The sequence below is a fragment of the Aquarana catesbeiana genome, linkage group LG07 (assembly GCF_042186555.1).
Source record: "Aquarana catesbeiana isolate 2022-GZ linkage group LG07, ASM4218655v1, whole genome shotgun sequence".
NCBI classification, from domain to species: domain Eukaryota; kingdom Metazoa; phylum Chordata; class Amphibia; order Anura; family Ranidae; genus Aquarana; species Aquarana catesbeiana.
In genome coordinates, this window is record NC_133330.1 from 343,972,039 (window position 1) to 343,999,427 (window position 27,389).

Genomic DNA, 27,389 nt, shown 5'->3' on the forward strand with positions numbered 1-27,389 from the left:
GCATTAGAATGGAGACTGCGAGCCAGGCCTTCTCGTCAAACATCAGCGCCTGACCTCACAAATGCTCTTCTGGATGAATAGTCAAACATTCCTATAGACACACTCCTAAAGCTATGATTAAGCACTGTTTGTAGTGTGAAACGCGTAAGCTCTTTTGTCCGCTCTGCTGTGGCATGTATTTTTGATGATGTTTTTTGAATAAAAGGCAAAAATTCTTTTGGAGTGCGGCTGTCCAGAACTTCTTCCGATGTTAATTGCTATATGTATTGCCAGCACCTGGGCTTCTAAACTGGAGGAGAGGTTTTCTACCTTTGTCTGACCTACCTGGAGTGGTGATATCCCATTCTCTATCTTGAAGCTGTTATAGCTGCAAAGGGTGGGCCAACTCAATATTGAACCCTACGGACTAAGACTGGGATGTCATTAAAGTTCATGTGTGTGTAAAGGCAGGCGTACCAATACTTTTGGTAATATAGTGTACATATATGAATAAAAAATAAGAAGAAAAGGACGTATGACATAAAATGTGCACAATAACAATGACCAAATATATATATAATATTGAATTTTTTCCTTCTCTCTTTGATGGGTTTAGGATATTCTATGCTAATTATTGGATGTTCTCTCTTGTATGTTTTTTTCTAGTATGATTTCAGTGTTCATCTTTCTTTATATATAATTGAGATCCAAGGTCCTGAGGAAGCGAGGGTTTCCACGAAACACATCAACCCTCAGATTGGAATCTCATTGGACCCCTATATATCCATCTTTTTTCCAAATCCCCTTTGAAGATATGTGAATTTTAAATTCTGATATGATAAAATCACTGAGTGGCTCAGTGATATTGAGGTCAGGAGACTGAGATGGCCACTGCAGAACCTTCACTTTATTCTGCTGTAGCCAATGACTTGGCCTTGTGTTTTTGGATCATTGTCATGTTGGAATGTCCGAGTACATCCCATGCGCAGCTTCCTGGCTGATGAATGCAAATGTTCCTCCAGTATTTTTTGATAACATACTGCATTCATCTTGCCATTAATTTTGACCAAATTTTCTGTGCCTTTGTAGCTCACACATCCCCAAAACATCAGCGATCCACCTCCGTGTTTCACAGTAGGAATGGTGGACCTTTCATCATAGGCCTTGTTGACTCCTCTCCAAATGTAGTGTTTATGGTTGTGGCCAAAAAGCCCAATTTTGGTCTCATCACTCCAAATGACTTTGTGGCAGAAGGTTTGAAGTTTGTCTCTGTGCTGTTTGGTGTATTGTAAGCCGGATACTTTGTGGCATTTGCGTAGTAATCATGGCCGGATTTACCACAAGGCCACCAAGGCCAGGCCTCGGGGCGGCAGTGGTGTAGGGGCGGCGCCGCTCCTGCAGCGACTTCGCGGCCGCCCCCCCTTTCGTGCTGCCTATTAAAGTCTATTATGGGCACCAGTGCCCATAGAAAACATGGCCGCGAGCCGACCACGCAACTGCGCATGCGCCGTTCCGAAGCCGGCCGGGCTCGGGAAAGTTCGTAAGCGCTCGGCCGGGCGGCGCATGCGCAGTAGCGTGATTGCCCTGCGTGGCGCCATTTTTTTTAAAAATCGAGAGTATCTAGTAGTGTCAGCGGTGCGGCGGCGGTGGAGAGAGATGACATCTCTCATTGCCCGCACCGCTGTTCCGCCCTCCTCCTCCTTCTGATGGCAGGCAGCATGGCAAGGGACATCCCAATCTGGTGGCAAGTGACATCCCCATCTGGTGGCAGGGAGCATGGCAAGTGACATCCCCATCTGGTGGCAGGCATAGTGGCAAGTGACATCCCCATCTGGTGGCAGGCATAGTGGCAAGTGACATCCCCATCTGGTGGCAGGCAGCGTGGCAGGTGACATCCCCATCTGGTGGCAGGGAGCATGGCAAGTGACATCCCCATCTGGTGGCAGCGTGGCAAGTGACATCCCCATCTGGTGGCAGGGAGCATGGCAAGTGACATCCCCATCTGGTGGCAGGGAGCATGGCAAGTGACATCCCCATCTGGTGGCAGCGTGGCAAGTGACATCCCCATCTGGTGGCAGGCATAGTGGCAAGTGACATCCCCATCTAGTGGCAGGCAGCGTGGCAAGTGACATCCCCATCTGGTGGCAGGCATAGTGGCAAGTGACATCCCCATCTGGTGGCAGGCATAGTGGCAAGTGACATCCCCATCTGGTGGCAGGCAGCGTGGCAAGTGACATCCCCATCTGGTGGCAGGCAGCGTGGCAAGTGACATCCCCATCTGGTGGCAGGCAGCGTGGCAAGTGACATCCCCATCTGGTGGCAGGCAGCGTGGCAAGTGACATCCCCATCTGGTGGCAGGCAGCGTGGCAAGTGACATCCCCATCTGGTGGCAGGCATAGTGGCAAGTGACATCCCCATCTGGTGGCAGGCAGCGTGGCAAGTGACATCCCCATCTGGTGGCAGGCAGCGTGGCAAGTGACATCCCCATCTGGTGGCAGGCAGCGTGGCAAGTGACATCCCCATCTGGTGGCAGGCAGCGTGGCAAGTGACATCCCTATCTGGTGGCAGGGAGCATGGCAAGTGACATCCCCATCTGGTGGCAGGGAGCATGGCAAGTGACATCCCCATCTGGTGGCAGGGAGCATGGCAAGTGACATCCCCATCTGGTGGCAGGCATGGTGGCAAGTGACAAGAGATGGTGGCAAGTGACACGCTCAGGGCTCCCAATGATTCTGCATTATGGTGAGTTGAACTATTTCAGTTTATATTACAATGTAATGATAGAAATAATGTGTTTCAATTATCCTGACACCATAACAACCATGGTGCCGGGGATGATTGAAGCGCTAACACCAGCCATTGCCTTGAAAATTTGCCTGCGAAAAATCCTTACCCCTCGCGCGCTTACCCTGAAGTATTTTTAGTCTGTACAATTAAAGCCAGTTATTTTCAGTGTTCTCATGTATGGAGATATGTTTTTAATTGATCTATTGTAGAAGTCATCGATAAAGGACATGGTATGTGTGTGTGTGTGTGTGTGTGTGGGGGGGGGGGGCGGCATTGAAGGACCCAGCCTTGGGGCGGCAAAGAGAGTAAATCCGGGCCTGGTAGTAATGACTTTCTTCTGGCGACTCAACCATGCAGCCCATCTTTCTTCAAGTGCCTCCTTATTGTGCATCTTGAAGCATCCACACCACATTTTTTCAGAGAGTCCTGTATTTCACCTGAAGTTATTTGCGGGTTTTTCTTTGCATTCCGAACAATTTTCCTGGCAGTTGTGGCTGAAATTTTAGTTGGTCTACCTGACCGTGGTTTGGTTTCAACAGAAGCCCTCATTTTCCACTTCTTGATTAGAGTTTGAACACTGCTGATTGGCATTCTCAATTTCTTGGATATCTTTTTATATCCCTTTCCTGTTTTATACAGTTCAACTACCTTTTCCCGCAGATCCTTTGACAATTCTTTTTGCTTTCCCCATGACTCAGAATCCAGAAACGTCAGTGCAGCACTGGATGAAAGATGCAAGGTTCTGTCAGGAGTCCAGAAACTCATTGACCATTTATACACACACACTAATTACAAGCAAACAGATCACAGGTGAGGATGGTTACCTTTAATAGCCATTCAAACCCCTTTGTGTCAACTTGTGTGCATGTTATCAGGCCAAAATCACCAGGGTATGTAAACTTTTGATCAGAGTCATTTGGGTAGTTTCTGTTGTGATTATGATATAAAAAGAGTAAACACAGATGATTGATAATAAATGGCTTCAGCCAAACACTAACCATGAGTGAAATAAATGTTTTTGTGTTATCATTTATATTCTCTGAAAAATGGCCAAGAAATTATAAATTCTGCCAGGGTATGTAAACTTATGAGCACAACTATATATATATATTTTATATCTTCTATAGATCCTCAGCGTTTTTCATGAAAATTTCCTTGTTGTATTTTTCCATGTAACAGAAACCAGCGACTTGTGCAAACAGCAGCGGCGGGCTTATCGCAGAGAGCCGGGGATATTGATTGAAGTATCAGATCTGATCAAACAATTCTTGTGAAAAGATTGAAGCGTGATTTATTTCCCCGGAACGGTGAAGTGTTTGTCTGTTGATAGAACAGAAGGTTCTAAACGAGTCGCCATTTCTTTTTTTCCAGGGACGGCGGCGGTTTAGGAGACGAGACGGCGGGATATCGAGCGTTATCCCCCCTGATCTGCTCGCTTTACGAAGGGCCTACACGGGGATTAGGCTAAGTCCGGCCGAGCCGCAGCAAAGCGGTGGTGTAATGACGCTCCTCAGCTGCAGATCCTTCTCTGCGACTCTCCAACTTCAAACAGCTCTTCATGTGCCTGTGGCAGATGTCCCCCCCACCTGCCCCGACTTCCGGCTGCCCCCCCTACCTGCCCCGACTCTCCCGCCCCTCCTGCCACTCCACACCTACCCCGACTCCCAGCCCCCCCCACACCTGCTCCAACTCCCGCCCCCCACACCTGCCCCTCCACACCTACCCCGACTCCCAGCCCCCCCCACACCTGCTCCGACTCCCGCCCCCCACACCTGCCCCTCCACACCTACCCCGACTCCCAGCCCCCCCCACACCTGCTCCGACTCCCGCCCCCCACACCTGCCCCTCCACACCTACCCCGACTCCCAGCCCCCCCACACCTGCTCCGACTCCTACCCCCCCACCTGCCCCGACTCCCGCCCCTCCACCTGCCACTCCACACCTACCCCGACTCCCGCCCCCCACACCTGCCCCTCCACACCTACCCCGACTCCCAGCCCACCCCACACCTTCCCCGACTCCCGCCCCCCACACCTGCCCCTCCACACCAGCCCCCCCCCCACACCTGCCCCGACTCCTGACCCCCACACCTGCACCGACTCCCAGCCCCCCCCACACCTGCCCCGACTTCAGGCTGCCCCCCCACCTGCTGCAACTCCCACCTGCCCCCCTGCCCCCCCACATTTTCCCCCCTCACCTGTCCCCTCCACCTGCCCCGGTTGCTCCCTCCCACCTGCCCCCCACCCGTCCTGGCTCCCGGCTGCTCCCTCCTTATCAAATAAGAAGTCTATGGGCTTTGTGGTGCCGGAACTGACGGGAAAAGGCTGACGCAGTTCTGGGCAGAGCTGACAATCCATTCCAAATGACCTTCTACTGGGACACGTCTGATAACCATTTAATTCCATAAATCCCATACAGTCGGGGGGGGGCGAGCATTCCACATAATATGTCAACAGTGCAACACTTCCAGGTGTCACGGCACTCCCCCTTTACAATGTCCTCATCTGATTTTCCAGAAGGACAGCACCATCTTTGTTCAGGCATCATCCAAGGTCAACATTCATTTCATGGACTGAGATGGCGGCTCAGAGATGATACAATCATGTAAATACTAGTACCTTGGCTGTGTTCACAAATGTCTGACACAGATCAGCCCCTTGCTGCAGCCTCTCACCTTGTGACTTGCCACAAAGTTACAATGTACAATCTGATCACCAGGGTGGAGCCTGGCGGGTTGCCTTCCTAGGTAACGCCCACCTGTGATTCTGAGCATCCATGATTAACAGAGCTGAAAGATGATGCTGGACGTCCTGCAGCCAGGAAAGGAGGCAGGGCTCTATCTGACTTGCTGCAGCTTCTAATGCACATGATGAGACGCTCACAGTGTGCGGTGAAATCAGAGGAAGCCATTTCAGTTCAGTAGAGGAGCCTTTATATATGATGGGGGGGGGACGTCTTCAGCAGCGGAAGAGTTAACAATCTTGGCTTTGCGCCCCCCACGTCACCGCCGTGCCTGTTACCCCCCACGCCATCCTTATTAACTTTCCCATCCTCTTCTCCTAAATTATAGAAGAGAGAACCGGTGGCCTTTCCACCACCTCCCTGCCCCCCCCCCCCGCCAGAACATCAGCCGTCATCCCCGCCGCACCGCACTGGGTGGGGGTGGGGGAGCAGCGGAAAGGGGGTCGGCTGCTGAATTTATCACGCGCCCAATTACAGCCTTAATTGGCAAGTCCCAAAAATCAATTAATTCGCAAATTTTTTCAATTAAAAATTGATATAAATCACAAAGATCTTATTAAGGAAAGGCCAAACCAGTCAACTTTCCTTCCCTTCCCCCGAAGACGTGAATTTGTATAAAATGAGATGGCCGGTGGCCGGGGGGCTCACGCCCTTGAGTGTCATTGCTGGCGGAAGAGCGGTGGCGGTGGGGGGAGGGGGGGGGGAGATGTCATCCGCGGGACTTGGGCTGAAGACAGATAAAAAAATATCGACTGTTCGGGGCGGACGGTATCGATCAGGTCGGGTTTTTAACTTGCTGTGCAGATCCTCGCTGTCAGCATGTGCCAGGGGGGCATTTTACAAGCAGTTAGCCCCCCCCCGTCACTTTCACATAAGAGGGCAGGGAGAGGGGGATATCACAGGAGGGAGGGGCACAGGCTTCCTCCTGGGGAGAGGGGCGGCACAGGCTTCCTCCTGGGGAGAGGGGGGGCACAGGCTTCCTCCTGGGGAGAGAGAGGGGGCACAGGCTTCCTCCTGGGGAGAGAGAGGGGGGCACAGGCTTCCTCCTGGGGAGAGGGGGGCACAGGCTTCCTCCTGGGGAGAGAGAAGAGGGGGGCACAGGCTTCCTTCTGGGGAGAGGGGGGGCACAGGCTTCCTCCTGGGGAGAGAGAGGGGGGCACAGGCTTCCTCCTGGGGAGAGAGGGGGGCACAGGCTTCCTCCTGGGGAGAGGGGGGCACAGGCTTCCTCCTGGGGAGAGAGAAGAGGGGGGCACAGGCTTCCTCCTGGGGAGAGGGGGGGCACAGGCTTCCTCCTGGGGAGAGAGAGGGGGGCACAGGCTTCCTCCTGGGGAGAGAGGGGGGCACAGGCTTCCTCCTGGGGAGAGAGGGGGGGCACAGGCTTCCTCCTGGGGAGAGAGAGGGGGGCACAGGCTTCCTCCTGGGGAGAGAGGGGGGCACAGGCTTCCTCCTGGGGAGAGAGAGGGGGGCACAGGCTTCCTCCTGGGGAGAGAGGGGGGTACAGGCTTCCTCCTGGGGAGGGGGGTACAGGCTTCCTCCTGGGGATAGAGAGGGGGGCACAGGCTTCCTCCTGGGGAGAGAGGGGGGGCACAGGCTTCCTCCTGGGGAGAGAGAGGGAGGCACAGGCTTCCTCCTGGGGAGGGGGGGCACAGGCTTCATCAAACAGCCATAGTGACACATACCGGACAAACAAAACCCGAACCGCGCTGAGCGCTCAACAGTCATTACACTCTTTTCCCTCATTTGATCCAGCTCAGTGCTGCTGATCTCCTGACACCTGTTTGCAGCCATCTCTTGTCTATAGGAACCCCCCCTGAGATCTGCTCCCCAATTTGAACAAGGGTGGACCATGTCTGTGCAGTATGTATCAGCCCAGCCACCAGGGGGCGCATGTCTGAAGAGGTAGATGGATGGTGCTGGCACTGAAGGTAAATAACACTTTAGTGCTGGTTGGTGTATTTGGTAATAATGTACTGGAGGTATCTGGGCTGCTGGGGGCGGTAAAGCTGACCCTCCTGTACTGGGCTCTGACCCCATTAGTCCAGTGGGGGGGTCCATGAGTAGACAGGGGGATTTTTTATTCCATTGGGCTCAGGCGGAGTATTAGAATATTCTATGAATGGGCTGGATGAAATGTTCTATGAATGGGCTGGATAGAATATTCTATGAATGGGCTGGATAGAATGTTCTATGAATGGACTGGATAGAATGTTCTATGAATGGACTGGATAGAATATTCTATGAATAGACTGGATAGAATATTCTATGAATGGACTGGATAGAATATTCTATGAATGGACTGGATAGAATATTCTATGAATAGACTGGATAGAATATTCTATGAATAGACTGGATAGAATATTCTATGAATGGACTGGATAGAATATTCTATGAATGGACTGGATAGAATGTTCTATGAATGGACTGGATAGAATATTCTATGAATGGACTGGATAGAATATTCTATGAATGGACTGGATAGAATATTCTATGAATGGACTGGATAGAATATTCTATGAATGGACTGGATAGAATATTCTATGAATGGACTGGATAGAATATTCTATGACTCTATGGATGTTTTGTATCACTCTTATCTATTCACTCGAATCTAAACAAGAGAACAAAAAGTTCCATAGACAAAACTCACCAAATCTCACCTGCTATAACTTTATCCACAAGATGGCAGCACAGAGCCCTGTGATCACCAGGCTGAACTCCGGCTTTATTCTACAATCCCCCCCCCCCCCCATCTCAGTGCTGATCCCTAAATACAATGATAACCAAACACAGACCCCCCCATAGTATATAACAATGGGGTACAGATTGTTCATGGTATTGTTATCATTTAAAACAATATCAGTTTTAATGATATCTTATTGCGTTTTATTGTATATTGATATTTTTTATTATTATTATAATATGTTCTTGCGTTATATTTTGCTAATTGTTATTATAATGTTATTTAAATGTTATATTGTTAATTGTTATAATATGTAATATAGTTCTTCCCCAAGCGGTGTGACATCGGGGGAGGGGGGGGGCATAGAAGTAACAGCAGAATATCTACCATTCCCGTTCTCGTAAATATCAATAATTACAATAATAATATCAGGAGATATCGGGCTATAAAGTCACATTTTTACAATAAAATGATAGACATTGAAGGCGCTGGTGACTGTTAGGCTGGGTTCACACTGGTGCGACTTCAGAGTGCGACTGTGATGCAACTTTCGTGCGACTTTACACTCTGTGGAACTCAAGTCGCAAAAGAAAGTCGCATCTAAGCAGTGCGGGAACCTCTTTTTTAAGGTCGCTGCAACTTTAAGTCGCATAGATCGGAATGGGTGCCAATGAAATCAATGGGCTGTGAATTCTCATGCGACTTTATGTGTCCAAAGACGCATGACAAGTCGCACAAGTGTGAGCGGAGCCGTATACCGGCCACAAGAGACACTCATTATAAAGGCTTGAATAAAGTTTCCCAGAATGCATCCCCCCGGCTCATCCCCCACTAAAGAGGACCTGTCATATACAAGGCTTGTCCACATTCGAGAGTGAATTCCCAACAAGTCAACCAATGAGCTGCTAAAGCTTTCTGAGGAGCCAATCGACTGCATGGAAGTCATAAAGTCCGCCCAGTTTGCCCCAATCAAATCTCTTCATAATAATAGTATTATTACTATTATTATTAATATTATTACTATTATCATGATTATTAATATTACTGTGATGATGATTATTTTTGTTATTATTATTATTAATATTACTATGATTATTATGATTATTTTTACGGTTATTATTATTATTACGATTATTATTATTACAATGATGATTATTCTTATTTTGTTATTATTATTATTACAATTATTACTATCATGAAGATGAGGATGATTATTATTACGATGATGATGATTATTATTATCATGATGATGATTATTATGATGATTATTAATATTACGATGATGATTATTATTATGATGATGATTATTATTATGATGATGATTATTATGATGATGATGATTATTATTATGATGATGATTATTATGATGATGATGATTATTATTATGATGATGGTGATTCTTCTTATTATTGGTATTTCTTTCCCTCCTCCTGATTTCCCTCCTCCCCAGCGGCGGTGAAGCCTCCATCCTGAGCGGGTGGACAGGTCCTCTTTAATGGCGCTCTGACCCGGTCAGTGGACGCGGGTTTCCTTCCAGCTCCTCGTGCCGGAGAGGGAAGATTCATGGGCCGGAGGGGTCCCGAGCCAAGTCCTCTCTCACCGCCTCTGTCAGGTGCTTCCTTTTGCCACTCTCAGTTGGGAACGCGTGCCAAGAACCTTCGGCAGCACTTTCCGCTCGCAGTTTGTCGGCTGACATGCGTTGGCTGCTTCTTTGAGGTATGGCGGTGGCCGGGGGCGAGGATAAATATTCCTCCTTACAGGTCTTCAGCACAATCATCATCTTTTTATACTTTTAATTATCAAGGAAAAAATGAAAGAGAACATGATATAAGGAATCCATGGACACCTCCTGGCCTGGTTCTCCTTTACTTTATCCCTGTGGGGGGGGGGGGGGGGGGGCTGCCTTGTGCCTGCATTACAGTGAATTTAATAAGAGGCCACCTTCACCTTACCCACCAATAGCCAGGAGGGGGCGGTGCCAAGTCTTGACTTTATCTATGAAGTCAAGATTGCAAGATTGGAAGGTTTTGGGACTTTTTGGGGTGATCTAGAATACAGGTGAAGTTATCCACAGGAACCACCAATAGTGAGGAGGGGGCGGTGCTAAGCCACGACTTTATCCAAGAAGTCAAGATTTGAAGGTTTAGGGGCTTTTTGGGGTGATTTAGAATAGAAGTGAAGTAATGCACAGAAACACAGGACCCACCAATAGTGAGGAGGGGGCGGTGCCATGCCTTGACTTTATCTGAGAAGTCAAGATTGGAAGGTTTAGGGACTTTTTTGGATGATCTAGAATACAAGTGAAGTTATCCACAGGACCCACCAATAGTGAGGAGGGGGCGGTGCCAAACCTTGACTTTATCTAAAAAGTCAAAATTGGAAGTTTTAGGGACTTTTTGGAGTTACCCAAAATAAGTAAAGTTAAGTAATAAGTAAAGTTATCTTACAGGAACACAGGACCCACCAATAGCCAGGAAGGGGCGGTGCCAAGCCCTGACTTTATCTAAGAGGTCAAGATGGGGGCGGTGCTAAGCCAAGCCTTTATGCAAGAAGTCAAGATCTGAAGGTTTAGGGACTTTCTGGGGCGATTTAGAATAGAAGTGAAGTTATGTACAGGAACACAGGACCCACCAATAATGAGGAGGGGGCGGTGCCAAGCTTTGACTTTATCTAAAAAGTCAAAATTTGAAGTTTAAGGGACTTTTTGGGGTGACCCAGAATACAAGCGAAGTTATCTTAGAGGAACACAGGACCCACCAATAGCCAGGAGGGGGCGGTGCCAAGCCTTGACTTTATGTGAGAAGTCAAGTTTGGAAGGTTTAGGGACTTTTTTGAATGATCTAGATTACAAGTGAAGTTATCCAAAGGAACACAGGACCCACCAATAGTGAGGAGGGGGCGGCGCTAAGCCACGACTTTTTGTAGGAAGTCAAAATTTTAAGGTATAGGGACTTAGTGGAGATGATCTTTATACTATACTACGAGAATAGAAGATGCAAAACATCATTTTATCGGGGAAAAATTGCAACAGTTAAAAAAATGAAATTTCAATCTGTTGGATGGGAAAGAAACAATGTATTAATAAAATCTATAAAAGGGTCCTCATTGGTTAGGGGAGCTGCAAAGGGTCTTACAAGGTGGGGACGTCACCATTGCCTTTTAGTATTTGTTGCTGATTGTCAGATCATTGATCAGATTCAGAAAACTTTATTAATCCCAAAGGGAAATGATTCAATTATTGATGTGTTGGATACAAGCAATGCAGGATTTGTATCGCTTCCTTTGAAATGAATAAAAATCATTGAGGGCCATAGAAACGCAGTCCGGATGCGTTCCAGATGCTTTTCTGCATGCACGTTTTTGATGCGTTTCAGTGCTTCCCCCCCCCCCTCTTTTTTCTTAACCTTAAAGTGATTGTAAAGGTAAAAAAATAAAATAACAAACATATCATACTTACCTCCACTGTGCAGCTTGTTTTGCACAGAGTGACCCCGAAGATCCTCTTCTGGGGTCCCCCGGCAGCTCTCGCGGCTCCTCCTCACATCAGATAACCCCCTCGGAGGATCGCTTCTCGAGGGGGTTACTTTGCGGGCGCGCTCCCGAGTCCAAGATTCGACGTCCATAGAGGCCGAATGCAGGACTCAGCCCCGCCCCCCAGGGCTCACGTCATGGATTTGATTGACAGCAGCGGGAGCCAATGGCTGCACTGCTATCAATCTATCCAATCAAAAGCCGAAAAACCCCAGGCAGAGAGACAGCGCATCCCCGTGGGTCAAGTTCAAGGGGTCAGGGGGCTGGGGGGGGCCTTGTGGCTTCACAGCCTGGTTTCCTACTGCGCATACGTGAGTCGCGCTGCTTGTTTTGAATGGTCCCTGCTGTATTCTGGGACCTGTGTGTCTCCCAGAAGACAGCGGGGGTTGACGGACATGGCGTAGTTCGCCACGCATTCTGCAGCGCTCTTTCGCCAGAAGTGGGAGCAAATATCTGTATTAGACAAGTATCTTCTCCCCCCTCCCCCCCGAAAGGTGCCAAATGTGACAACGGAGGGGGTGGAACCGGATCAGCGGAAGTTCCATCTCTGGGTGGAACTCTGCTTTAAATAAGGACATGTGCGTTCCAGTGCATTTTTGGTGCACTTAGGTGCGTTCCAGTTCTTTTTTGATGCGTTTTACAGCGTTCCAGTCCAGTTCAGTGCAGGAAAAATGCAGCAGGTTCTATTTTTTTTTCTTTTCTGAAACTGGAACTGCAATCACTGGTGTGATCTTTGCCATTGAAAACCATATAACCTCATTTCCAATGCGTTTTTGATGCAGAAAAAAAAAAAAAAGACGCACTGGACTGCATGTGGTGAGAACCGGCCCTGAAAGAATAAAAATATATAATAAAAAAAGAAGCGGTGTGATAGACTGAAATTATCCGGGGTCACGGCAGACACACAAATCTACACAATCACGCCTGTCCTCCGAATAATCGCACCTCTACATTTACCGCCATGAGAGTCGCTCTGGACTTTTTTTTTTTTCTTTTTTTTTTAATTTTTACATCCAAATGTAAAACTTTTTCAATTTTGAAGCAGAAGAGAGAAATGTGGGAGAAGTCCGGAAGTGATTTCTCAGCGCTCATCTTCGATTACCGAACGTTCGTTAAATGATGACATTTTTCAGTATTAAATTTGGAAACCATCACATCCGAAATATAATATGGTGATTTGTGCGCTCAGACACCTCCAATTCTCTAATAAAGGGTTAAAGAAAATCATTCGGTGAATTTCCTTATTTTTTTTTTTTTTTTTCAATTTACATTTTTGGCTTAAAGTGAGAGCGCGGTGGCGGCGGTGATCGGCGGGGTGACATATTGGAAGGCAGTGCAGTTACAACCTGTTAAGCACTGGAGAATCTCATATATTCGCAGGGCCCCTGGCTAACACATCTGCCTAATGTTACAGTTTAAATATCCACTTCCATTTTACATGCATTCAAGTCTCATTTGAGGGAAATGAAACGGTATTATTAAAGGGAGATTTTGCACAAATGGCTTGAATTTGACATGTCAGGTTCAATGAGGCTGCTACATATGTAACGAGGAGAAGGGCTCAAAGGCGACAAACCTCTTCGGAGAGAAAGTCCCCGATTCTGAAATTAAATTTGCATGCTGCGTTCCCGGCGTCCTTCACTCCCCCCCCCTCCCCTCCCCCCCCTTTTCTCGCTCTCATCGGCCGGCTCAGTACCACTTCCCTCTTCCCATTCCAGAACAGGAAAAATTCAACTGAATTTCTTCTTCCCGAATAATAAGTCTGAGGACTGCCAGCCATCATTTTAGGAAAAAAAAAAAAGGAGCAATTTTATGGACTTTAACGATATCAGAAAGAGACGCAGCAACCGAAATGATATGAAAAATGATTTATTACAAAATTTGTTAAAATAACATCGATGAAACCATGAAGAGCGAAAAGCTCAGGTATAAATATAAGCCATTGGCCAAGCTATGTTGGCTTGTACTGTTCTGTCAAGAGGTTGACGCGTTTCGCAATCTGCTTCCTCAGGACCGTTATATCTTAACAGACAACAGTAGGCCTATCCAAAAGAAACACAACAAAATGAATTGAATCCAAACGTACAAGGTGAACAGCACTGCATGTATAACATGATCTCAAGGGTTGAGAAGAGAGGGAAATCTCCACTTACATGCCCTCCAGCTTAGAACGAGTAATGGCGCGCCATTGAGATTGTTCACCTTGTATGTTTGGATTTAATTCATTTTGTTGTGTTTCTGTGATTGGGGGGCTGTGCAATGCAGGGGCTCTGTGATTGGGGGGGCTCTTACATATAGGGGTACTCTGATGTGGTGGGGGGGCTCTCACATATAGGGGGTACTCGGATGTGGGGGGGACTCTCACATATTGGGGATACTCTGATGTGGTGGGGGGTCTCATATATATAGGGGGTACTCGGATGTGGGGGGGGACTCTCACATATAGGGGGTACTCTGATGTGGTGGGGGGTCTCACATATAGGGGGTACTCTGATGTGGTGGGGGGTTTCACATATAGGGGGTACTCGGATGTGGGGGGGGACTCTCACATATAGGGGGTACTCTGATGTGGTGGGGGGTCTCATATATAGGAGGTACTTGGATGTGGGGGGGGCTCTCACATATAGGGGGTACTCTGATGTGGTGGGGGGGTCTCACATATCGGGGTACTCTGATGTGGTGGGGGGGTTTCATATATAGGGGGTACTCTGATGTGGTGGGGGGGGTCTCACATATAGGGGGTACTCTAATGTGGTGGGGGGTTCTCACATATAGGGGGTACCCTGATGTGGGCGAGACTCTCATATATAGGGGGTACTCTGATGTGGTGGGGGGGTTCTCACATATAGGGGGTACTCTGATGTGGTGGTGGGGTTTCACATATCGGGGTACTCTGATGTGGGGGGGACTCTCATATATAGGGGGTACTCTGATGTGGTGGGGGGGGTTCTCACATATAGGGGGTACTCTGATGTGGGGGGGACTCTCACATGTAGGGGGTACTCTGATGTGGTGGTGGGGTTTCACATATCGGGGTACTCTGATGTGATGGGGGTCTCACATATAGGGGGTACTCTGATGTGGTGGGGGGGTTCTCATATATACAGGGTACTCTGATGTGGTGCGGGGGTTCTCATATATAGGGGGTAATCTGACATGAAGGAGGGGGGCTTCTGATTGTAATTTTATCATGGCAGTTACATCCATCATCCCAGGCTCCGGTTTCAATATGGAAGCAGAAAAATGATGAAGCTTTTGCATTCTTTGTATACTACATACACGCCCAACCTATACGGGACGGCGCTCAAGGCGATGACAATGGGGGATGGGAAGGAAATCTTTCATTGTTATCAATAAAACCACCAAAACCAAAAGAAGATCAGTGGAGTGTGCAAACAGCAATCACCAAGTATTCAGCTTTACCCCCCCCCCCATAATGTAATCAGGATTAGGAATAAATTTTGGGGCGCCTCAGCCGGGGGATGGAAGTCTGGAAGGATCAATAATTGACAATGACTTCCCGAGACTTTGTTGGATCCTGGAATCATGTCATGAATGTTTTAGCCGGTTATTAGCCGGTCATCCGCTGGAAGCTGCCGAGTAAATCTGATATCAGAGTCACTATCGCCCTGCAGATCGAAACCCAACCAGAGCGATCCGCCGCTGAGATAAAACCATTCGCAGAGCGTCGCTCATCTCTTCCATTTCACACTTCACAATTATTCTGTGACTATCACAATCAGCGTTTAGAAGTGAGATTGTCTACGGCTTCTTCGGGGGCCCTAATTAGAAATCATGGGGCCCAGTACAACCTACTTGAGAGGGGCCCCATGAACAGCTAGAGGACGATAATGAAGCAGCACGTCAAGCACGCTGCGGTGAACTGTGGGCATGGCAAAAATGTGCCAACAGTGGGTGGGGCTTAAAAATTGAGCCCACATATAGAGTGAACAGGGGTAAAAGTGCTGGTGTTAAGATTATGTAACATACAGAGTGCAGGGGTCAGGAGTATGTATTATACAGAGTGCAGGGGTCAGGAGTATGTATTATACAGAGTGCAGGGGTCAGGAGTATGTATTATACAGAGTGCAGGGGTCAGGAGTATGTATTATACATAGTGCAGGGGTCAGGAGTATGTATTATACAGAGTGCAGGGGTCAGGAGTATGTATTATACAGAGTGCAGGGGTCAGGAGTATGTATTATACAAAAGGGGGGGTTTTCCGAAAAAGGCCAGTAGAAGGAGCTGTGAGCCCCGAGCGCGTAGCCTGTACTATCCCTGCATTATCCCCAACACCAGCCTGGACGTTTGCCGTGCATCAGTGACATCATTTCCTCTTCTGCACTCCAGAGTGGTCAGCGTGGAGCTTTCCATGCACTGGATGCAGCAGTTCAGCCTGTGTACAGACTTCACACCCAGACGCCTGAAGGAATGAAATCTGAGCCGGAAACAAGATAACCGCACATCCCAGGACACTTTTCCATCTCAAAGAAACACCTCCACCCTGCGAACCAGTAAGTGTAATTGTTACACTAACTTTTATTTTTGCATAAACAAGCTACCACAGTTGGCGCCTCCACACCCCTCCTTTTTTCAACATTGAGTATGTATTATACAGAGTGCAGGGGTCAGTAGTATATACTGTACAGCATGCAGGTGTCAGCATTATGTATTGCAGACAGTGCAGGTTCAGGTGTATGTAACATACAGAGTGCAGGTGTCAGGAATATGTACTGTACAGAATTCAGGTGTTAGGAGTATCTATTAAACAGAGCGCAGGTATCAGAATTATGTATTGCAGAGAGTGCAGGTTCAGGTGTATGTAACAGTTGTCAGGAGTATGTATTATACAGAATTCAGGTGTCAGGAGTATGTATTATACAGAATTCAGGTGTCAGGAGACTGCTGGGAACCATGGACCATAGTAATACTCTGCCTGAGCCCAATGGAAATATAAAATTATGTATTGTACAGCATGCAGGTGTCAGGTGTATGTAAAATACAGAGTGCAATGGTCAGGAGTATGTACTGTACACAGTGCAGGGGTCAGGAGTATGTATTGCAGACAGTGCAGGTTCAGGTGTATGTAACATACAGAGCGCAGGTGTCAGGAGTATGTATTATACAGAATTCAGGTGTCAGGAGACTGCTGGGAGCCATGGCCCACTGTAATACTCTGCCTGAGCCCAATGGAAAATAAAAATTCCCCTCTCTACATACAGTGTCCCTACTGGACTAATGGGGTCAAAGCCCAGAACAGGGGGGCCGGCTCCGCCCTCCTATCAGCATCCGAGGTTTTGTTTGATTCGAGTTGAAAAGCGTCCGATGACCTGATAATTGGTGAATTTTCACGTCATAAACTAAAAAAAAAAAAAGATTTCATCTTTATCAATAGATTTAAAAATGAAACATTAAATTTCTGAACACCGATCGGCGCTCCTGCGCACACTACAGACGGAAGCTGCAGAGGTGTGAGCGGAGTCCTCCTCCTACAATGGCGGCATTAAGGGGCCCCGGAGAGGACGACTTCAAATGGCCCCATAAGGGTGACAAAGAGCTTTGGCCTTTGCTGCAGATTATCTTGAATTGCCGGGGTGCCTTGAACAGATTGGATGTTATCTATCACGGCGCGGCCGGGGTCGTTATTTAATAATTAATAGAGACTTCTTATTCCTCCTCGATTGGCGGTGAGGCCCCGCCGCTCCAAGAGAGCCGGTCCCCCACCCTTAACGGCCGGGCTCACCCCATCCTTCCTCATCTGTCAGCAGGGTGACAATGGCGGCCTGTCAGGTGTGTGATTTACACCTTGCCCTGCTTCCCATTAAACCCCAGGCGCACCCTCCCCTCCCCCGACCGAGCTCCGCCGCCGTACCGTCCATTCCCGCCGCGGCTCGCACGCGGCCCCCTTCACTTCCTTGATGGCTTTCCTGGCGGCGCTAATTGCTTCTCTTCATTTAAGCCACCGCGCTAATTTGCAGCGGCTCTTTATTAGGTTGGAAGGGACCCAAATGATACCATCAATTACGCCCATTCTGTCTGCCGCGCTCGTATGAGGTGTCAATGGGGTGAGAAGGAAGGAAGGGTCTGCGCTAGAAACCTGGACCCCCCAACCTGCATTACAAAGGCAGAGACTGCGTTCACAGCAAGAAGAAAAAACTATATATATATATACTGTATACTGTATGTATCACCTATCAATTATTTAGACCCCGCCTTCTTTCCATCAGTCTTAGTACTTTCCGAGGGGCTCATCCATGCCGAGGGGCAAATTCACACCAGGCCACTGCATTAAACCCCAATGTACCCCGGTAGTGCAGCGCACAGATGGGAACCGTGTGTTGGGGTAATAATACACATCCAGTTTTATGTGTGTTGTGGTGTCTACAGTGCCTGGAAAAAGTATTCATACCCCCTGAAACTTCCCACATCTTGTCATGTTACAACCAAAGATCTAAATGTATTTTATTGGGATTTTATGTGATAGACCAACACAAAGTGTCACATAATTGTGAAGTGGAAGGAAAATGATAAATGATACAAATAAATATGTGAAAAGTGTGGGGGAGGGGCATTTGTATGGTGCCCCCCGGAGTCAATACTTTGTAGAACCCCCTTTCTCTACAAGTCTTTTTGGGGATGTCTCTACCAGCTTTGCACATCTAGAGAGGACATTTCTGCCCATTCTTCTTTGTAAAATATCTCAAGTTCTGTCAGATTGGATGGAGAGCGTCTGTGAACAGCAATTTTCAAGTCTTGCCACAGATTCTCAATGGGATTTAGGTCTGGACTGTGACTGGGCCATTCTAACACATGAATATGCTTTGATCTAAACCATTCCATTGTAGCTCTGGCTGGATGTTTCGGGTCGTTGTCCTGCTGGAAGGTGAACCTCTCCCCAGTCTCAAGTCTTTTGTAGACTCTAACAGGTTTTCTTCTAAGATTGTCCTGTATTTGTCTCCATCCATCTTCCCATCAACTCTGACCAGCTTCCCTGTCCCTGCTGAAGAAAACCATCCCCACCACATGATGCTGCCACCACCATGTTTCACGGTGGGGATGGTGTGTTCAGGGTGATGTGCAGTGTTAGTTTTCCCCACACATAGCGTTTTACTTTTAGTCCATAAAGTTGAATTTTGGTCTCATGTGACCAGATCACCTTCTTCCACATGTTTGCTGTGTCCTCCACATGGCTTCTCACAAACTACAAACAGGACTTCTTATGACTTTCTTTCACCAATGTCTTTCTTCTTGTCACTCTTCCATAAAGGGCAGATTTGTGGAGAACACGACTAATAGTTGTCCTGTGGACAGATTCTCCCACCTGAGCTGTGGATCTCTGCAGCTCCTCCAGAGTTACCATGGACCTCTTGGCTCTTCTCTGATGAATGCTCTCCTTGCCCGGCCGGTCAGTTTAGGTGGACGGCCATGTCTTGGTAGGTTTGCAGTTGTGCCATACTCTTTCCATTTTCCGATGATGGATTGAACAGAGCTCCGTGAGATGTTCAAAGCTTGGGAGATTTTTTTATAACCTAACCCTGCTTTATACTTCTCCACAACTTTATCCCTGACCTGTCTGGTGTGTTCCTTGGCCTTCATGATGATGTTTGTTCACTAAGGTTCTCTAACAAACCTCTGAGGGCTTCACAGAACAGCTGTATTTATACTGAGTTTAAATTACACACAGGTGGACTCTATTTACTAATTAGGTGACTTCTGAAGGCAATCGGTTCCACTAGATTATAGTTAGGGGTATCAGAGTAAAGGGGGCTGAATACAAATGCCCCTCCCCCCACACTTTTCACATATTTATTTGTATCATTTATCATTTTCCTTCCACTTCACAATTATGTGACACTTTGTGTTGGTCTATCACATAAAATCCCAATAAAATACATTTACGTTTTTGGTTGTAACAAAATATGGGAAATTTCAAGGGGTATGAATACTTTTTCAAGGCACTGTAGACAGAACATTGACAATGAACAGGCCGCCCAATGCATGTTAACACATGAATGGCACCCATTTACCGCATGTCTTACCGCCACACCCTAGTGTCGCAAAATTGCGGTGATGTGCTTCCTGCGCGTTTCTGGTGTGTTTTTGGGTTGCCCGCACATGTGACTCAAAATGCACCAAAAATGCCAAATTGTGGTGCGTTTTTACCGCAATTTCTCATTCACTTCAATGGGAAGCTGTGTTTATTGGGCAGTTTTCAAAATCACATAAAAAATGCAGCAGGCGGGACTTTTCCGAAGGCATCGCACCTGGAACGCAGCGGTGTGAAGAGTCCCATAGGATTTAAAGGGAAGCGTTTTTCTTGCGTTTGTCTTACAAGGTAAAAATGCAGGAAAAGTATATTCGTGTGAAAGGGCCCTTAAAGTCGTTACGAATGTAACATTGTAATATCAAAGTAATGTGAAGTGCGGTAAAGCGCAGACTGATCTGTGAAAAAAAGGGAAATACTAAAAGGCAATAAAAAAAAAATGCTTAAAGACCAAATTTCGGTTTAAACCAACTAAATCCGTTCCAGGAGCATCAAAACAAAAAGGTGCACAAAGCCTTACAGCCACAGCCTGAGCAGAAAAGCCTGACCCCTTGCCAGCATACTGCAGAGAAGGGCCCTTGCTCTGTGTGTGTGGAAGCAGTGGTCTCTCTGCCGAGGTCCATCAGAACTATCGCACTGGAATAAACAAAACTCTTGCTCTCTATTGATTGGAGAGTTCCAGCTTGGATTCAGCAGGGAGTGTGTAGAGAGACTACTGCTTCCACACACAGAGCAAGTGTCCTCTGCAGCCTGCTGACAGGGGACAGGCTTTTCTATCCAGGCTGTGGCTGGTTTGATGCCCCCGGAATATATTTCGCTGATTTAAACGTTGGGCTTTTATTAAATAACTGTCTCTCCTTATTTCGGAGCTCCTGTAGATGTTTAGCTGGCGGAGTAGAAACTCTCCGTCTCCTCATATATCTCTATGAATGGATGGCGGTGTTTGGCCGGGGGTTAGCGCCCCCTTGCTGAGCTGCGGTGATAGCGAGCCGAGGAATTCTATATTTCTTCTTGAAAGAAAAATGGTAACATTGTAATTCCAACTTTTCTAAGAGATTCTCCGAGGACCAATCATATCACTGAGCTGCAGGAGGAGCCTTAAAGAGGACCTGTCACAATTCCAAATATGGGGCAACTCCAAATTAATGCCCATGGGGGGGGGGGGGGGGGTGGAAGCAATCCCATATTAATGCTTATCGGGGGGCAACTCCATATTAAAGTGCTTGTAAAGGTTGAAGGCGTATTCTATGCATGAAGGTAAAAAACCTTCAGTATGCAGCCCCCCCCCAATACTTGACCAATCCCGATCCTGCAATGTGCATGGAAGCCACTGCTCTTCCCAGTCTCTGCCTCCTCATTGGCTGACACATAGCAGCGGGAGTCAATCACAACCAGTGAATCAATCAGGAGAGAGCGGGGCGCGTTTATGTGTCTTATGGGCACACAGAGCGAGGCTCAGGAGCGAGCACGCATGAGTGCCCCCATAGCAAGTGGCTTGCTATGAGGGGCATTCAGGGAAGGAGCCAGGAGCTCCAGTAAGGGACCCGTTAGGAGGAGGAGCCAGGAGCTCCAGTGAGGGACCCGAGAAGAGGAGGAGCCAGGAGCTCTAGTGAGGAACCGGAAAAGAGGAGGAGCCAGAGGCTCCAGTGAGGACCTGAGACAAGGAGGAGCCAGGGGCTCCAGTAAGGGACCCAAGAAGAGGAGGAGCCAGGAGCTCCAGTGAGGGACCTGAGAAGAGGAGGAGCCAGGAGCTCCAGTGAGGGACCCGAGAAGAGGAGGAGCCAGGAGCTCCAGTGAGGGACCCGAGAAGAGGAGGAGCCAGGAGCTCCAGTGAGGGACCTGAGAAGAGGAGGAGCCAGGAGCTCCAGTGAGGGACCCGAGAAGAGGAGGAGCCAGGAGCTCCAGTGAGGACCTGAGACAAGGAGGAGCCAGGGGCTCCAGTAAGGGACCCAAGAAGAGGAGGAGCCAGGAGCTCCAGTGAGGGACCTGAGAAGAGGAGGAGCCAGGAGCTCCAGTGAGGGACCCGAGAAGAGGAGGAGCCAGGAGCTCCAGTGAGGGACCTGAGAAGAGGAGGAGCCAGGAGCTCCAGTGAGGGACCCGAGAAGAGGAGGAGCCAGGAGCTCCAGTGAGGGACCCGAGAAGAGGAGGAGCCAGGAGCTCCAGTGAGGGACCCAATAAGAGGAGGATCGGGGCTGCTCTGTGAAAAACCATTACAGAGTCAGTAAGTATAAGATGTTTTTTATTTTAAAAAAAATGTAACCTTTAATATCAATTTAATGCTCATGGGGAGACAACCCAATATTAATGCTTAGTGGGGGGGGGGAACTCCATATTAAAGCCCATGGGGGGGGGGTAATCCTATATTAATGCTTATTGAGGGGGGGGGGGGGCAACTCCATTTTAATGGCCGTCCACTTCCATATTAATGCCCATGGAGGAAGCAGAGGGGGCAACTCCATATTATAGACCATGCAATGCCATAATATTGCCCAAGGGTTGGAGGGGAGGGGGCAAATTAATTGCCACGAGGGCATCTTCATATCAATGGTCACAGTTTTGGAATGGGATATCCAACCAACTCATATAGCAGGGATGATCAGGTGACCTTTGACCCTCTTCATATTAATGTACCCATGGTGGATGAGGGGCAACTCCATATTAGTACCCATTGGGGGGGGGGGGGGGGTTCATAATAATGTCCATAGGGCAAATTATTGGCCACGGGGTAAGAAGGGCAACTCCACATTAATGGTCATGGGTTTCAACTCCATATTATTGCTCACTTGGGGCAACTTCATTCTAATGGCCACAGGGGACAACTCCATGCCAGTGGTCATGCTTTTGCAATGGGATGTCCAACCAGCTCATACAAGTGGGATGGTCAGGTGACCTCTGACTCCCTCCAAATTAATTTACCATGGGGGAGACTACTCCAAATTAATACCCAAGGGGGGAGAAACTACATAATAATACCCATGGAGGGGAGGGGGGAACAGATCTATATTAGTACCCATGGGGGGGGGGCAGCTCCATATTAGTACCCATGGAGGGACAGCTCCATGTTAATGGCCATGGCTTTGGAGTTGGATGTCCAACCAGGTCACAGGATGTATAATATAATAGTAATCCTGAAGACTGAACTCTGTGCAGATACTAAATACATAGAAATTTGTCTTCATTGATCGCCCAATAATCGTCTTACCTTAAGTTGACCTGCATTACTTTCTCCAGCTCCTGCTCCATGTGTTCCTGTAACTCTCCGGGACGCAGTAGCACCTGACATATCGGACAGATCGGGGCCTGGCTGTCAAACAGCGCGACCTTCTTCTTACCTGAAACATAAAAACAATCGATGAATACCGACCGAGACCAGAAAAGACAACAAACATCCCCAATACACACTAGAAATTCTGGACAGAAAGGCTTCTCAACCCCAGCAAAGCCCCCCCAATACCGGGTGGTGGTCCCAATAATCCAAAATGGTTGTCAGTGTGTTATATATTCCGGGGCTGCTAGATTCAGACTTTGGTGCAGAACAAAGTGTTTCTCTATTAAAAGAAGACATTTACAGTCTGGCCCCACCCAGACCACATCTCTAAATATGAACACACTGCTCATCACGCCACCTTTACAGGCTGGCCCCGCCCAGACCCCACCTCTAAATATGAGCAGACTGCCCATCATGCCCCCCTTACAGGCTGGCCCCACCCAGCCCCCATCTCTAAATATGAACACACTGCTCATCACACCCCCTTTACAGGCTGGCCCCGCCCAGACCCCATCTCTAAAAATAAGCAGACTGCCCATCATGCCCCTTTTACAGGCTGGCCCCGCCCAGACCCCACCTCTAAATATGAACACACTGCCAGTCACACCCACTTTACAGGCTGGCCCCGCCCAGATCCCATCTCTAATTATGAGCAGACTGCCCATCATGCCCCCTTTACAGACTGGCCCCGCCCAGACCCCACCTCCACATATGAGCAGACTGCCAGTCACACCCTCTTTAGAGACTGGCCCCGCCCAGACCCCACCTCTCAGTATACAGGGACCGCCAACTGGCAACCCTGATCCCTGCAGGTAATATCTGTTTGATTTACTTGCTCAGAAACTCATAGAAAGTTGATGGAAGGATTCCGGGACAAAGGGCCAAGATTCAGGGCTATCCCAGCAATTCCGGGACAGTTGTCATCCATGCAAGTCCAGAGAATCCCTTTATTCTGGTCCCTTGTCACTTCCAGAAATATCAAACATGTTTTTTTCACATTGAAAGCTCCCGACTGTGAGCTACAGAACACATCCTCCTTATGGGATGGAGATGAGGAGACAGGGAGGTGTTCGCAGTCCAAATCAAGAGAGAAACTCTGGACTGACCACCCGGCTCCTCTTGTGATGCATTGCAGTGTGTGAGTAAGAGACGCGGGAAATCTACAACCTTCCAGGTTCTCCTCTGTGCACTACAGAACACCTCCCTCCTATTGTATGGAGATGAGGAGTGCTGGGAGGTGTCCTGTAGTCCTGTCCTAGGGTGACAACCCTGATACAGTACAGTGAGTGAACGTTGTCACCCTAGGACAGGAAATGTGTAACTGGCAGGATCACCAGGTGAAAATAAAGGAAGAAAAAAACAAAAACCGAACACAGCCGCCACATCTATAGTGTAGAGTAGATACAAATGAACACTCGGGCTGTATTCACTAACATCTGATCTGATGAACCCCTCCCCCCCCCGGGAGGTCTACAGACTGGGTGGTGATCCATTATCATGGTGTTCAGGGTGCAAATACAACCCGTCACAGCGGGACTCAGGCAGGAGCGGCGTGACAGGAGGCGAGAATTAATCGGCGGCGCGCCATGATGGAAGGGTGCCGTAAAAATGCAAATGCTTCCTAATTAAGATGTTTATTGTTAAACAATGCTGTTCTTAATGCTGGCAGTGCGGGGCAGACGGCAACCCGGCCGCACATAAATGATCCGCTGTCACCCCGGCGCCTGCGCCTGCGCCACCGACCACGGGGGGGCAAAAAAACCCCCAGAAAATGAACCCCCCGCAGGGCTCTCTGCTGCAGGCAGAACGTCTCACCGAATAGAAGAGATTTGTCAGATGATCTACGCTGCAAACGTCACATAATGGAGCTCATAGTGTGCAAAAAAATGCCAAAGATTCCATCTGATGTGATGGCTGCATTTGTTTTCTTTTTTCAGGCTTTCCATCCTTATTTTGTAACCTGATGATCCTGCCAGCAACACACTTCCTGTCCAGCAGCCCTCCTGTACTGGGCCCAACATATCAGCTGGAGTGACGTGTAGTACTGCGCATGCGCAGACCCATCAGAGGCATTTTTTGACAAGGGGGGGAGGGGCAGTATTCCGGCAGGAACCCGGCTGTGCTGTCTTACTGCAGAAACCATTCCCCTTCTGCCTCCCCCTGCAGCGCTGCCGGCTTCTCCTCTTCTCCATCCCTCCGGCTGCGCTGCAGGGGGATCAGTTCGAGCATCATCACCCCCCCCCCATCCCCCCACCTTCCGGGGTCCCTCCTCTCCTCTCCTGCCGGCAGCTGAGATGTTTGAGGGTGGAGAGCGGGGGAGGGGCCGGAAAATATGTCATAATCATTTATATAATAATAATGATTTAAGTGTATTTTTTTAGTAAAAATGACATTTGATATTTTCTGGGGAAGGGGGTCGGGGTGGGGAGGCAGTATGGGGCCCCCCACACTCACTGTACTGTCTCTATAGAGGAGAAACTTTCTTTTCTTATTTCCTTTTGGGATAAAGACTTTTCTTTACAATAAAAGCTGATCATTGTAAGCAGCGCTGTCAGTGTTAAATGGTTTGTCCCATCCCTGTAAACTGATACATTCTGCTGGAGAGCTTGTTCTTTTAAAAAAAAAAACAGACTTTGGCTCCATTCACATTCGTTCGTTTCCACAGTCGCACGGTTTCCAGTGCGACTTTTGGTTGCAATTATATCCGACTTTACATTCAATGGATCAAAGTCACATTGGAAGCTGCACCGTAGTATCGCAGGTACCTTTTTTTTTTTTTAAAGTTGCTGTAACTTTAAGTTGCATAGATCCGAACAGGTGCCATTGAAAACCATGGGATGCGACTTGTCAGGCGACTTTATGTGTCCAAAGTTGCAGGACGAACCACACAAGTTTGAACTGAGCCAAAAGCCAGCCATAGATGGATTGAATCTCGGCCGGTTCATTTGAACCATGTATTTGCAGGCTGAATGTACTCAAGTCGATCGATTGATCCAGCTAGTACGGAATTTGAATGCGATTATTGTTAGCGGCTGTTACAGCAATAAGCACTGTGTTCTCTGGGAAGGGACGGCGGGTGCAGGAAAGGAAATTGCTCCATTTATGGGCGGCATTACTGGCAGGATCACCGGGTGAAGATAAAAGAAAAGAAAACCTAAAAAAAGAAAAACGAATGCAGCCGTCACATCTAAGAGTCGGTAAGCTGCAATGTAATAAATGTTTGCTTTCGGGATGAAGACCGATTTAACCGATTAACGACCAGCAGCTGTCATTATACGGCGGCTCGTTCCTGCAAATCGCCGTAGGTGTACTCCTTTAAGAGCCGAAGCAAGGCGCGCTCACGGCGGGAGACCCGATGTACGTGGTCGGCGGCCGCGATGTCCGCCGACCACCCGCGATCGCTCCTTCAGAGAGCCAGAACGGGGATCCAGCAATGTAAACAGACAGATCCCCGTTCTGACAGGGGAGGAGAGACAGATCTGCTGTTCCTAGTGATTAGGAACAGCGATTTCTCTCCTCCTCCGGTCAGTCCCCTCCCTCCCTCAGTTAGAAACACCTCTCTAGGGAACACATTTAACCCCTTGATCGCCCCCTAGTGTTAACTCCTTCGCTGCCAGTGTCATTTATACAGTAATCAGTGCATGTTTATAGTTCTGATCGCTGTATAAATGTCATCGATCCCAAAAATAGTGTCAAAAGTGTCCGATCTGTCCACCGCAATGTCGCAGTCAAATCATCGCTGATCATCCCAGAGATCACCGCCATTAAAAGTAAAATAAAATAATAATAAAAAAAATGCCATAACTCTATCCCCTATTTTGTAGACGCGATAACTTTTGCGTAAACCAATCATGATACGCTTATTGCAAATTTTTTTTTTTTTTAACAAAAATATGTAGTAGAATAAATATCGGCCTAAACTGAGGAAGAAATTTATTTATTTTTTATTAATTTTTTTATTCATTTTTTTGGGGATATTTATTATAGTAAAAAGTAAAAAACACTGTTTTTTTTTTTTTTTTGAAAATTGTCGCTCTTTTGTTTATAGCGCAAAAAATAAAAATCGCAGAGGTGATCGAATACCACCAAAAGAAATCTCTATTTGTGGGGGAAAAAAGGACGTCAATTTTATTTGTGTACAACGTCGCACGACCGCGCAATTGTCAGTTAAAGTGACGCAATCGCAAAAAATGGCCTGGTCATTAAGGGGGGAAATCCTTCCGGTCTGATCAATCGGTTCTCTTTATCAGATCCGGAATCTCCATATTTTAGATCCTAATCCAGGGGAGACTCCAACCCGTTTCAAGACACTGAAATGATTCTTTAATGTAGAAAAAAAAAAAAAAAAGGCGACCGAG

The 27,389-nt window shown here is 47.9% G+C and overlaps 1 protein-coding gene across 1 annotated transcript in view; it reads right to left on the reverse strand.

Moving 5' to 3' along the window:
* Positions 1-23,093, reverse strand: part of RNF220 (ring finger protein 220) — a 144,651-nt gene extending 121,558 nt beyond the window's left edge. Inside the window, 1 exon segment of the mRNA XM_073593979.1 lies at positions 22,966-23,093. Within this exon segment, the coding sequence (XP_073450080.1) occupies positions 22,966-23,006 (41 nt within the window). The 5' untranslated portion in view covers positions 23,007-23,093.
* Between the last annotated feature and the right edge of the window lie 4,296 nt (positions 23,094-27,389).